The sequence below is a fragment of the Sorex araneus genome, chromosome 1 (assembly GCF_027595985.1).
Source record: "Sorex araneus isolate mSorAra2 chromosome 1, mSorAra2.pri, whole genome shotgun sequence".
Classification (NCBI taxonomy): domain Eukaryota; kingdom Metazoa; phylum Chordata; class Mammalia; order Eulipotyphla; family Soricidae; genus Sorex; species Sorex araneus.
Window position 1 is genome coordinate 241,155,923 of NC_073302.1, and position 14,911 is coordinate 241,170,833.

A 14,911-nucleotide genomic window follows, 5' to 3' on the forward strand; every position below is an offset into this window, starting at 1 on the left:
GGCAATTGCAAACATCCTGGTTGAACCAGAAAAAGATGCATTTTGAACTTTGTGATCTTTACCTGAGGCAGGAAATGTTTTAGGTTTGAGGAAATGCAAATTAAGAGAAAATAATTTGTCTAAAGATATTTTGATTAGAATCCCATTTGGCCTGGTTTTCGCAGCTTTTCTGGAGGTAGGTGTATATAATAGTGTCAACTATGGGCTGGAAAATGGATGGGGAAAGATGGGAAAGGGCCTTCAGAGCCTCCAAGGAAAGGTTCTCTTCTTGCCAGCTGACTTAAAGGACCTCTGTAAATTCAACCTCTGTGCATAGTTTTATCCCATATTATAGGAATAATTTAGTGGCTAAATCATAACTTTTCAACAAATTGTTTCAGCCACTGGGTACTCATATACATTCAAATGTTTTGCCATATAAATAGCCAACAGTGGCCAACAGGGAGAGAGAACAGGAATTAGAGGTGTTCCTTGCCTGCAGTCGAGCCGAGTTCTATCCCTGGCACCTTGTGGTCCATCGTCCCTGGAGCATCTCCTAGAGCAGTTTTGGAGGCCCCTGAGCCCTGATGAAGTGGCCCGGGTGGCCCGTGGGATGCAGCAGCACATCCTTAGGCTGCACATTGAACTATTGGCCCAGTTAACTGAGGATCACCAGGAGGGATCCCCAGAAGGCCTCCAATTTTTAAAAAAATAAAAAGCTGATTAAAGAACTTGGAACTGGAAGATAGCTCAAAGGCCTGAAGCACACACGTTGGTCCCCAGCACCACATGGCCCCAGAGAACAGAGCCAGGAGTAGACAACAAGCCCTGCCCCGTACCCCTTAACCCCCCAAAAGAACCTTTGAAAAAGTTGATCCTGGGCCAGAGAGATAGTACAGAGAGTAGGGCACTTGTCTTACATGTGGCCAACTAGAGTTCAATCCCCAGCATCCCACATGGTCCCCAGAGCACCACCAGGTATAATTCCTGAATGCGGAGCCAGGAGTAACCCCTGAGCATTGTTGGGTGTGGCCCCAAAGCAAAAACAAAAAAAAACACACTAATGGGGCCAGAGCGATACCACAGCGGGTAGGGCGTTCGCCTTGCATGCAGCCGACCCGGGTTCGATCCCCGGCATCCCATATGATCCCCCAAGCACCGCCAGAGTAATTCCTGAGTGCAAAGCCAGGAGTAACCCCTGAGCATCGCTGGGTGTGACCCAAAAAGAAAAAAAAAAGAAAAAAAGAAAAAAAACACACTAAGTGCAAAATCGAAAATGATTAGACTTTCAGGAGAAACATTTTTCACCTTAGATAGGATAGGAAGTTTTTTTAGGTAAAAATCTGAAAGCATAATCCCTAAGAGAAAGACTGAGGAACTGAATATCTCTAACATGAAGAGTTTTTGGCCTTCAAAGACTGGGACCCGGAAGATGGCTCCGTGGCTAAAACACCTGCAGGTGTGAGATGCTGGGTTCCTTCCCAGGTGGGGCACATGTGGAGAGTCCAATCCCGGCAGCTCTGTGGTCTGTGCTCCTCCATTCAATGGTGAGCACTGACCGCAGCGCATCAGTATGGAGAGTGCAATGTGTGCATCCCCTGGCGTGTGCTGTGAGAGGATAACTGAAGAATTCCCACCCCAGTGAGCACCATGGTCCAGGATTTGAGCTCCACAACCTAATACTTTCCCCCTGGTGCCCACACAACCCAGCATGTGTACAACCACCTCTCTGCCCCCAGCTCCCCACCCCTTAGTCATGTACATTACTTGAGGAAAAGAAGGGAAACAAATAATGGCAAGCTGTTAATTGGCAAATATATTTTGTCAATGATATATCTGATAAAGGATTTGTAGCCAGAATTTTGTTACTCCTGGCTCTGCACTCAGGAATTACTCCTGGCGATGCTCAGGGGACCATATGGGATGCTAGGAATAGAATCCGTGTTGACCATGTGCAAGTCAAATGCCCTACCCGCTGTGCTATCATTCCAGCCCCTTGTTTTGTTTTATTTTGGGGACACACCCAGCTGTGCTCAGGGATCACTTAGCTGAGCTCAGGAGACCAGATGGGGATCTGGGAATCAAACCCGGTTGGCTATGTGCAAAGCAAGTGCCGTACCCACTGTACTATCCACTCTCCCTCTGATTCTTTTTAAACTTTCAAAAAGTGATGTCAGTCTGGTGAAGGGATTGGTGTTTGGACACTGTGTTTGCAGCTCAATCAGTTTCAGTCATACACTGACAATTTTTTTTTTTTTTTTTTAGGTGTGTAAATGTTTTTTTTTTTTTTTTTTTTAAATTTATTTATTTTTAATTAGAGAATCACCGTGAGGGTACAGTTACAGATTTATACACTTTTGTGCTTATATTTCCCTCATACAAAGTTCGGGAACCCATCCCTTCACCAGTGCCCATTTTCCACCACCCGTAAACCCAGTGTCCCTCCCACCCTCCCCAATCCCATCTCCCCCCCACCCCACCCTGCCACTGTGGCAAGGAATTCCCTTCTGTTTTCTCTCTCTAATTAGCTGTTGTGGTTTGCAATAAAGGTGTTGAGTGGCCGCTGTGCTCAGTCTCTAGCCCTCATTCAGCCCGCAACTCTCTTCCCCCACATGGCCTTCGACTACAATGTAGTTGGTGATCGCTTCTCTGAGTTGACCTTTCCCCGGAACGTGAGGCCAGCCTCGAAGCCATGGAGTCAACCTCCTGGTACTTATTTCTACAGTTCTTGGGTGTTAGTCTCCCACTCTGTTATTCTATATACCATAGATGAGTGCAATCTTTCTATGTCTGTCTCTCTCTATCTGACTCATTTCACTCAGCATGAAACTTTTCATGCCCATCCACTTAACTACAAAATTCTTGACCTCCTTTTTTCTAACAGCTGCATAGTATTCCATTGTATAGATGTACCAAAGTTTCCTCAACCAGTCATCCGTTCTGGGGCATTCGGGTTTTTTCCAGATTCTGGCTATTGTAAACAGTGCTGCGATGAACATACATGTGCAGATGTTGTTTCGATTGTACTTTTTTGCCTCTCTGGGATATATTCCCAGCAGTGGTATTGCTGGGTCAAATGGGAATTCAATATCTAATTTTTTGAGAGTCGTCCAAATTGTTTTCCAGAAGGGCTGAACCAGTCGGCATTCCCACCAGCAGTGAAGAAGGGTCCCTTTCTCCCCACATCCTCTCCAACAGCGGTTGCTTTTGTTCTTTTGGATGTGTGCTAGTCTCTGTGGTGTGAGGTGGTATCTCATGGTTGTTTTGATCTGCATCTCTCTGATGATTAGTGATGTAGAACACTTTTTCATGTGCCTTTTGGCCATTCGTATTTCTTCCTTGGTAAAGTTTCTGTTCATTTCTTTGCCCCATTTTTTGATGGGGTTGGATGTTTTCTTCTTGTAGAGCTCAACCAGTGCTTTATATACCATTGATATCAACCCCTTATCTGATGGGTATTGTGTAAATATCCTTTCCCATTCTGTGGATAGTCTTTGTATTCTGGTCACTGTATCTCTTGCGGTGCAGAAGCTTTTTAGTTTAATGTAGTCCCATTTGTTGATCTCTGTTTTTACTAGATTGCTTAGTTCCGTGTCACCTTTGAAGATACCCTTATCTTCAATATCGTGGAGGGTTTCGCCGACCTTGTCTTCAATGTACCTTATGGTTTGTGGTCTAATGTTGAGGTCTTTAATCCATTTTGATCTGACTTTTGTGCATGGTGTCAGGTCAAGGTCTAAACCCATTTTTTTGCATTACACTGACAATTTTTAAAAGTTTTAATTGAGGGGTCAGAGGGATCACATAGGAATTATTGTGCTTACTTTGCATGTGTCAGAAGTAGCCCCCAAGTACTAACAAATGTATCCTCAATCCTTGCAGTCACTCCACCAATTTACATGTAGAAAGAGTGGTTGGCACACATAATAAGTCCTCAGTTACAACATAAATGTTATATTATTTGTTTTTATTTGGGAGGGGGGTTTCTATAGACTCTCATGGCTTGACACTCAGGTGTAGTAGTTCCTATTGATGCTCTGTGGACTGAAAGTGCCAGGGATTGTATCTGGGTCTCCACCATGCGAGGTATATGCTCTGACTCTTTGAACTATCTTCGAGACCCTTTCTTTTCCTTTTTGTTTAATTTATTTTTATATTTTGGGTTTGGGGTCACATGTGGCAATGCTCCAGGGCTGCTCCCAGCCAGTTATACTGGATTGTTTCTGGTGGTGCTTGGGGCACCAAAAGAAAAAAAATGATGACGTCAGAGAGTCCTGAATTCTCCTCAACCCATTGCCAAGGACCAGCCCTGGGTCAGGTTATTCCTGGCTTACCACTAAGGAATTACTCCTTACCATGCTTAGGGAACCATCTGGGATGCCAGGTATCAAATCCAGTTCAGTCGTATGCAAGGCAAACACCCTCCTAACTGTACTATCACTCTGGTCCCTTATCAACATTATTTTCTTTGTTCTGTTTTACAGTTATTTTTACAGCCATGATATTTGAGACTACAGCAAAACAAGATCTGCCTGTGATGAAATGTGTTTTAATCCATCATAAGAACAACAATTCATCAGTGGGGATATCTTCGCACTCTATGGTAAAGTAACATTAAAATGATAACTTGCAAGCTTTTCTCTGGAGACCATACTTTGTAAATTATCAAGAACCTACAGGTTACTTAGACTTTGTTTTTTTGTGTATTTAATGATATACAAACACATCTGGTGCAGATGAGGTCTATACTCATAGATTGCAGGTCCTTTATTCCATCAAGAATCATGTTCTCCGGATGGATAGCTCAATGGGTTTGGAGCACATGCTATGTATGGTCCCCTGAGCACTTTCTGAAGCTACACCTGAGTACCAAACCAGGAGTAGTTCCTGAGCACTGACCCAGTATTATACCAACATTATATATATATATATATGTGTGTGTGTGTGTGTGTGTGTGTGTGTTTGTGTATAAAATATATATTTTTTTGGCTTTGACGTCACAACAAACAGTGTTCTGGACTTACTCCTGGATCTGTGCTCAGGAATTATTCCTGGTGAGGTGTGGGGGACCATATGGGATGATAGAGATCAAATCCAGGTCAGTTATGTACAAGGCAAACACACTACCTGCTATACTATCACTTGAACCCCTCTTCCACTGTCACTTTTTTAAAGCTAAAATAGTTTTCTTTTTTTTTTTTTTTTTTGGTTTTTGGGTCACACCCGGCGATGCACAGGGGTTACTCCTGGCTCTTCACTCAGGAATTACCCCTGGCGGTGCTCAGGGGACCATATGGGATGCTGGGATTAGAACCGGGGTCGGCCGCGTGCAAGGCAAACGCCCTACCCGCTGTGCTATCGCTCCAGCCCCAAAGCTAAAATAGTTTTCATTAGAGGGAAGAGAGTGAGACAACACAGGCTTCTCCAGCAGGGAGCAATCATCATCATTTTGAACTACTTCCTCTTCCTGACTTTCCCGTTGGGTCAGTTACCAAGTCTTGTTAATTCCCTTTCTTTAATAGTTCTCATATAATTACCTCATATTTTTTTAGTCTCATTGCCACTTCCCTAATTCAAACCCTCATTGACTCCCTGATCGTCACAATCATACCGTAAGTGGCTTGTTCCTTCTACAGCCCATCTCAGAGAGGGCTGTCCCAACTGCCTTCTAAAGCAGCCTCCGCCTTCACCGCCTGGCCGGGAACCCTCAGTGCCATCCTATGACTTCACTGGCCCATGTCGCTCCATTGTTTTCCTCTGGCTCCTTTCAACTACAACTTTTTTTTTTTGTCACTCTCCTCCTTTAGGGTGTTTATCAACATCATGTAGAAATTTACTCAAATGAAGGAAGCTTAAATGCTAAGTAATTTAAAGCTTTAGAAGTCTGCATGAAACAAAATTGAGTGTAAGGGACAGAGTGACGGTGGGGTAGGGGTGGGTAGAGTGTTTGTATCGTCTGACCCGGGTTCAATCTTTGGAAACACTTTGGTACTCTGAGCATATAAGGAATTATTTTTGAGTGCAGAGCCAGAAGTAAACCCAGAACACGACTGGGTGTGGCCCCGCAAAACAAAGCAAACCAAAAATGAGTGTATATTTTTTAGGCAACTGTACAGACATTTCCAGTTAGGGATTCATACAAATGTGTAGTCACTAAAATGCACCATCACCTGCCCACTTCCCCCAACAAAGACATAATAACACAAAATATCTTGGATATTTTGAATAGTGCTGTAATGAACATAGGTGTACAAATATATTTTTGAATTAACATTTTTGGATTCTTGGAGAAAATACTAACAAATGAGATTTTGTGGGGGAATAGTCATAAAAGCTCAATTCTTGGATGTTTTAGAAGTCTCCATGCTATATTCCATAAAGGCCAGGTGACATTCCCACCAGCATTTCCATGAAGATTCCTTTTCCCCTCATCCTAGCTGGCACTGGTTGTTTTCACTCTTATTTGATGAGTGCTGATCTCACTGGTTTGAGGCAGAAGCACATCATTGTTTTGATTTGATGGAGTTAATGATAAGTGATGATGAGATTTTTTTCAGATGCCCATTGGCCATCTGAATGTCTTCTTTGGAGAAATACCCATATAGTTCTTCTCCACATTTTTCATTGGAGCTGCTTTTATTAAATTTTGTGAATGCTGTACAAATCTTGGTTATAGGCTGTTTGTTAGATGTATAATAAATGAATATTTGCTCCCACTCAGTGAGGATGTCTATTAATGTTAGTGACATTTTTGGGTTTATTTTTTGGGCCACACCTAACAGTGCTCAGTTGCTACTCCTGTTTCTGTGCTCAGGACCACTCCTGGTGGTGATCAAGTTGTCATGTGGTGCATCAGATCAACCTGGATCCTTCCAGTATCAAAGTAAACACCCAATCCACTGAGCCATCTCCTGACCCAGTCATTACTTCTGCAGTGCAGAAACTTCTTAGTTTGACATAATCTTATTTGTTTATTTTTGCTTCTGTTTTCTTGACCAATAGCATTGCATTATTAAGATGCCTCTGGATACAATATTATGGAGAGGTCTATGTGTTCCCAATGTATTTTTTGTCTTTAATATTAAGGTCTTTAATTCATTTTTAATTCATTTTGTGAATGGTGGAGATAAGGACCAAGATTCATCTTATTGCATGTTGCTGACCAATTTCCAACATATAATTTTTAGTAATTTTTTTTTTTGCTTTTTGGGTCACACCTAGCGATGCTCAGGGGTTACTCCTGGCTTTGCACTCAGGAATTACTCCTGGCAGTGCTTGAGGGACCATATGGGATGCCGGGGATCGAACCCGGGTCAGCCGCGTGCAAGGCAAACACCCTCACCATTGTGCTATCTCTCCGGCCCCCAACATATAATTTTTGAAGAGACTTTCTTTGCTCTGTTTCATGCACCCGGCTCCTTTGTGAAAAATTAGATGCCCATATATCTGAGGTTTTATCTCTGTGATGTAAGTTCTATTCTATTGATCTGAGAATCTGACTTTATTCCCCAGTTTTGTTTACCACAGGTTTGTAATATAATTTATTTATTTTTTCATGACCTAAATTCTTTTTTTCTTTTTGCAGTGGATCAAATTCATTTATTCCACACATTTGACCTCTCAATGGGCAACTAACTGTGCCTAAATAAATTTTTCACCAGTTTGAAGATTTCATTATAACAAACATAAAACAAAGAAAGACATATATAATGTGTGCACTCTTATATTGTCTGACATTTTTGAAACTTAGAAAATCCTAGCATGGAATAAGCAGTACAACTATCAAAGTAAAAGAGGATTCAATGAAATAAATATCATATTAACGAGGTTATCTTTTGTTTTAATGCTAAAGTTCTATCTAGACCTCTGCATGTTTGCTGCTTAATTAGCTTATTTGAGAGAAATGTCATGACCTAAATTCTTTATATATTTTTTAATAAGTTTTATTGGATCACCGTGAGATACAGTTACAAACTTGCATGATTACATTTCAGTCATACAATGCTCGAGCACCCATCCCTCCACCAGTGCACATTTTCCTCCACCATTGTTCCCAGTGTCCCACCTGCCACCGCCACCCCACCCCACTCCCTGTCTCTGTGGCAGGTATAATACTTCTTACTCTGTCTAATTTTTGGCTTTATGATTTGCAATACAGATACTAAGAGATCATTGTGTTTCGTCCTTGGTCTACTTTCAGCACACATCTCCCATCCGGGCAATCCCTCCAATCATCATATACTTAGTGGTTTCTTCTTCAACCAACTGTCTTTTCCCCCAGCACTCATATTCCACAAATGAGTGCAGTCATTCTGTCTGTCCCTCTCTTTCTGACTTATTTCACTTAGCATGATGCTCTCCATGTCCATCCACTTATATGCGAATTTCGTGATTTCATCTCTTCTGACAGCTGTATAGTATTCCATTGTGTAGATGTACCCAGGTTTCTTTAAGCAGTCGTCTGTTCTCAGGCACTCAGTTTTTTTTCCAGATTCTGGCTATTGCAAACTGTGCTGCAATAAATACACAAGTGCAGTTGTCATTTCTACTGTGGTTTGTTGTTGGGTTTTTTGGTGGTTTTTTTGGTTTTTTTTTTGCTTTTTGGGTTACACCTGGCGATGCACAGGGCTTACTCCTGGCTTTGCACTCAGGAAATACTCCTGGCAGTGCTCCGTGGACCATATGGGATGCTGGGAATCGAACCCAGGTCAGCCGCATGCAAGGCAAACATCCTACCTGCTGTGCTATTACTCCAGTCCCTCTGCTGTGTTTTTTTGCATCTCTGAGATATATTCCCAGGAGTGATATTGCTGGGTCATATGGAAGCTCAGTTTCTAGTTTTTGAAGGAATGTCCATATTAGTTTTCAAAAAGGCTGGACCAGTTGGCATCCCCACCAACAATGAATGAGAGTCCCTTTCTCCCCACATCCATGCCAGTACTGGTTGTTCTTGTTCTTATTGATGTGTGCCAGTTTCTCTGGTGTAAGATGATTATCTCGTTGTTGTTGTGATTTGCATCTCCCTGATGATTAACGATGTGGAGCATTTTTTCATGTGCCATTTTGCCATTTGAATTTTTTTTTTTTGTGGAAGCTTCTGTTCATTTCTTCTCTCCATCTCTTGATGGGGTTAGAGGTTTTTTTCTTTAAAATTCTACCAGTGTCTTGTATATCCTGGATGTTAAGCCACTATCTGATGGGTATTGGGTAAATATTTTTTCCCATTCCATGGGCTCTTTCTGTATTTTGGTCACTGTTTCTTTGAGGTGCAGAAGCTTCTTAGTTTAATGTAGTCCCATTTGTTTATATTTGTTTCCACTTGCTTGGTCAGTGGTGTTTCATCCTTAAAGATGCTTTAGCTTCAATGTCCTGGAGGGTTCTGCCTACATTTTCCTCCATGTACCTTATGGATTCATGTCTGATATTGAGGTCTTTAATCCACTTTGACCTGACTTTTGTGCCTGGCATAAGACAGAGGTCAGAGTTCATTTTTTTTGCAGGTAGCTATCCAGTTTTCCCAGCACCACTTGTTGAAGAGGTTTTTCTTGCTCCACTTCACATTTCTTGTAATATAATTTAAAATCGGGAAGAGAACTCAGCTTCCCATATTTCTCCCCCACCATCAGAATTACTTTGGCATTCATAGAGTTTTATTACTTCCTGTAAATTGTAACAGTATTCATGAACAGGGTGTTTCCTTTTGCTTGTGTCTTCTGTATATTTTAATAGTGATTTATAGTTTTAGTATTCTTTGTATTGGAAATCCTTCACCATCTTTGTTATGTTGATTCACAGTTCCTGATAATAGGGAGCACAATCCAAATGGGATCAAAAGTTTCTCTCTACCTCATTGTATTTAAATAAAAATAGCATGAATTCCTCAGTATTGATTTTGTAGCCTGCCACATTACTATATACACTATTATTTCTAGGTTATCCTTTTATGGAGTCTGTAAAGTTTTCTAAGTACAGTATCATGTCAACCCTGAATAGACATAGTTTTCATTCTTTTCCTGTTTGAATCCCTTTAATATATCTTTCCTGTCTGACTGCTTTCGCATGGATTTCCAGCACAATGTTGAATAATATTGTTGAAAGTAGATCTAGAGGAAAAGCTTTCAGTTTTTCACCATCAAGTATGATATTAGTCATCAGTTTGTGCCTGTGACAAACCTGGGTTGGCTGTGTGCAAGGAAAGCGGAAAGCACCTTGCCACTGAACTATCACTCTGGACCCTGCTAAGATTTTTGTGTGTGTGTGTGACTCTTTGTATCTATGTTCACCATGGATATTGCTCTGTAAATTTTTTGTTTTCTTTTTTATCTGTATGTTCACTCTTGGTGATACTCTGAGAATCATGTAATACTGTGGATCAAATTTGGGTCTCTAGTACACAGATTATGTGCTTCAGCCCACGGAACTCACTCCTACCTTGTAATTTTCTCATTTTTATGTCTCTATCTGCTTTTGGTACAGAGAAGTATTGGTCTCGTAAATTATTTGGGAGAATTTCAGTTTCTTTGACTTTTTGGAAGAGTCTGAGAAAAATAGAAAAATACAGTCTGAAGGTTTGGAAGAACTCACTGGTGAATCCATCTGGACTGGATTTTTTGTTTGGGGAAGGTCTTTTAATAAAGTTTCAATTTCTGTGTTAGTAATTGGTCTGTTCAGATGTTCTCTTTCCTCCTGATTCCATCTTGGGAGGTGATAGGATTTTTAAAATATGTCAATTTCTTTTAGGTTCTTCAATTTTGTGGCATTAAGTTTTTTACAATAATCTCAGAGATATTTTGAACATCTGTGGCATCTCATAACTTCTCCTCTTCTGTCATATCCAACCCACTAGGTTTTGTTTATTAAAATTTTTTTTAGTCTAGCTAAGAGTTTGTCAATATTACTCTTCTAAAAAAGCAGTTCTTTATCTCATTGATCTTGTGTGTGTGTGTGTGTGTGTGTGTGTGTGTGTGTGAGTGTGTCTGTGTCTGTGTCTCTGTATCTGTGTGTGTGTGTTTTTCTGTTTAGTTGATTTACTGGGTTCCACGTACCCTTTTGTTTACTTTTGGTTCCCTTTGTTCTTTTTCTAATATGTTAAGATGTATAGTTAGGATATTCATGTAGGCTTTTTTTGTTTCATGGTGAACATTTGCATTGCTGTTAACTTCCATCTTGGAGCAGATTTTGTTGTGTTTCATATGTTCCTATTCTCATAGGAGAATAAAAAAACTCATGTTTTTATTCTCATTTGTTTCCAATTTTTTTTATTTCTTTAATCTCCAATTTGACCCACTTGGTTGTTAGTAGTAAGTTGTTTAATTTGCAAGTATTTGAGTTTTCCAGAGTTTCCCATTTATAATTAATTTTTACTTTCATAGCTTTGTGATTTAAGAAGATATTTGATATGATTTCTATGCTCTGGAAATTATAGATACCTGTTTTATGTCCCACATTGTGGTCTGTCTTGGGAATGTCTCATGTACACTGGAGAAGAATGTATACTTGACTTTGAGATGGGGTAGGGGTGTGTGGAGGACCCTGTGCACGCCCATATATTAAGTGCATCTGTTCCAATAATATCGATTTTTTTCAAATTGTTATTATTATTTATCTATTTTTGCCTACTTGATCTTTCTAGTGGTAAGAGGTAGGTGTTAAAATTTCATCCAACTGGGGCTGGAGTGATAGCACAGCGGGTAGGGCGTTTGCCTTGCACGCGGCCGACCTGGGTTTAATTCCCAGCATCCCATATGGTCCCCTGAGCACCACCAGGAGTAATTCCTGAGTGCAAAGCCAGGAGTAACCCCTGAGCATCGCCAAGTGTGACCCAAAAGGAAAAAAAATTTCATCCAAGTACTGTGTTCCTGTTAATATCTTTCTTTAGATCTTTTAGCAGTTGTTTTAAAAATTTTTAGTAATCCCTCATTTGGTCCATGTACATTCATGAGTATAATGGTGGATTTTATTTTTTGTTTAATGTTTTAAGCTTTATATGGTGGGACTCATGGCTCACTTCTGGCAGTGCTCAAGCAACCATATGCAATGCCATGGATTGAACCCAGACCTCCTGCATGTAACACATGTTCTCTAGCCCATTGAATTATCTCTCGAGCTCAAAGTTTTCTTAATGTATAGATCTCTTGATCATTAAATAATTACCATCCCTGTTTCTTATAACTTTTTCAAATTTGAAATCTATATTGTCTGGTCCAAGTATTGCCATCCTTGTCTTTTTTGAAACAACCACTTTTTGTATATTTTTCCCAGTCGTGGGTATGACTGCCTAGCTATTGGAAAATGGGGGGCCAGGGTGGAGGAGGCCCAGACCTGATCCGAGGAGGATTGGAGATCATGTAATCCCATCAATGGCCAAGATCCAGAGACTATAAAACAAAGCTCCCAACCTCTTATAGGTCTAATTCTCCCTCTCAGAGAACCTGGCAAGCTACCGAGAGTATCCTGCCTGCATGGCAGAGCCTGGAAAGCTCCTCATGGTGTATTCGATATGCCAAAACCAGTAACAATGATGGGTCTTATTCCCCTGACCCTGAAAGAGCCTCCAATGTGGCACCATTGGGAAGGATGAGTAAAGAGAGGCTGATAAAATCTCAGGGCTAGGATGAATGGAGACATTACTGTGCCCACTTGAGCAAATCAATGAATAACGGGATGACAGTGACAGTGATAAAGAGAGGAAATAAGGGAAGATACAATTTTTTTTCTTTTTGGGTCACACCCAGCGATGCACAGAGGTTACTCCTGGCTTTTCACTCAGTAATTACTCCTGGGGGTGCTCAGGGGACCATATGGGATGCTGGGAATCAAACCCGGGTTGGCTGTGTGCAAGGCAAACGCCCTACCCGCTGTGCTATTGCCCCAGCCCTGAGAAGATACAATATTAAACAATAACAATCTCTTGATTTTGAATAGCACAACTGATTACCAAGCAGTGGGAACTGGAAAAGGAAAAAATCAGACTAGAAGTGATATAGAGATAGTAGTGGAGGATCTCGGGCACTTTGATGGTTCTGGGATGCAGCAACTTCAATAATGTAAACCTGGGGTCAGAGTCATTCTACAGAGTCATACTACAGTGGGTAGGGCTTTTTCCTTGCACTGGCCAATCGCCCATATTTCGTATGGTCCCCTGAGCTCCTACCAGGAGTAATTCCTGAGTACGAAGCCAGGAGTAAACTCTGAGTACCTCTGGGTGTGACCCCAAAACCAAAATCAACCGAACAAAATCCCCCCAAACAAAATACTCCCTAAACTTTAATACTTATATGCCCAAGTTCTCTAAACTATGATGATTTAATAATTATAGAAGATTGCTTTTCAAGACTTTTTCTTTGAACCTCTGCTTATCAGGACTGATGTGGTATGTCTTTTGTAATCTTGAATAGTTGAGTTCAATTTCTTAATCAATCCAACACTCCATGTCTTTTTATTGGTGAGTTCAGGTCATCAACATAAAAGACATTATTGAGATAGAGGAATTTATTGCCAACATTTTGCAGAACATTCCTCAGGGATTCCTGTAATTCAGCTATTGTTACAAATCAGAATAATCCTCTTAGACTTCTTCCACAGTTCCTTGATGTTGTCTTCATTTCTTTTCACTCTTTCTCCTTCTGTTCTTTAGTGGTGGTTTTCTACATCTTATTCTTTAGCACACTGATTTATTTCTTAGCTTCGTGACCATTCAGTGAATCTCTTAGTTCCTCCACCATGATTTTCAGATCTGTGCCTTCCGATTGCAATTTTCTCATGTTATTTCATACCTTTTCTTTCTTCCTTTCTTTCTTTTTTTTTTTGCTTTTTGGGTCACACCTGGCGATGCACAGGGGTTACTCCTGGCTCTGCACTCAGGAATTACCCCTGGCGGCGCTCAAGGGACCATATGGGATGCTGGGATTTGAACCCGGGTCGGCCGCGTGCAAGGCAAACGCCCTACCCGCTGTTCTATCTCTCTAGCCCCTATTTCATACTTTTTCTTTGTGAAAGATCTGTTTATTGTTTCCTTCCATTTTAATAAGCCTTTACCATGATCAATTTGAAGCTGTCATCTGAGAGGTTATAGAGCTGGTGAGTGCTGGGCACTGTTCTGTATTAGTTGCCTTTACCCATTAATTTTGGTAGACTCCTTCTTTCATCATTGTGCCTGCTGTGCAGTGAGGGTTAGGGGAAGTGTCTGGGTTTGTGCAGGCTTGGGTAATCATCTAAGGTTTGCTTTTACCAGTTCTCTGCAAAGCCTATGCTGCTCCGTTTATGTTGCATCCAGCCACTGCTGGGACTTAACAGTATAAATCAGTGTGACTTCTCTGCTCTCACACTTCTCAGTGCCTCTCGCTGGCCCTATTGCCTTAGTCACTGGGTTTGGGCAGCTGGTACACTAGAACTAGCCTTCCTTGTTTCACAATTTATTCCTTTTATGACTGGGCAAATGTTTGTACTCTATGTGTTTTGGGCATGGAATGTCGAGGCCTTGTCTTCACCTGGAGTCACCTATGACTTTTTGCTGCCATCTCAACTTGGCGTGCTGGAGAGTTTTCTCTGTCTGGAGTCAAAGTCATGTGCCCCTCTGCAGTTACTTGCCTGGGACCCTGCTAAGCCCTGACCAGCTTCTGCCTTGCCTTTGTTGCAGATGGACAGTCTTTTGACTGGAGATGAATTTACAGGCCATCATTACTATTCCTGCCCTCATGCAAATTCCTTCATTTATGTCTATGTTTTGTTCCATTCAGAGGTGCACTTCTCTGCCATCTTCATTTGGTGATAACTTTCAAATTTAACTCTATAAAAGCCTGTTTGAAAGACCATATGGACATTCCTATAAAAATTTTAAAAGCCTAGGAATTGAGCTTCCATATGACCCAGCAATTCCACTCCTGGGAATATACCCCAAGAGCCCAAAAGCAGAAATCAGAAAGGATATCTG

General features: G+C 41.2%; 1 protein-coding gene across 1 annotated transcript in view; it reads left to right on the top strand.

Moving 5' to 3' along the window:
* The window catches only part of FLT3 (fms related receptor tyrosine kinase 3), a 107,007-nt gene that overhangs the window by 19,634 nt on the left and 72,462 nt on the right, over positions 1-14,911 (top strand). The window contains exon 2 of the mRNA XM_012931837.2: positions 4,464-4,582. Within this exon, the coding sequence (XP_012787291.2) occupies positions 4,464-4,582 (119 nt within the window). The remainder of the gene's footprint in view (positions 1-4,463; positions 4,583-14,911) is intronic.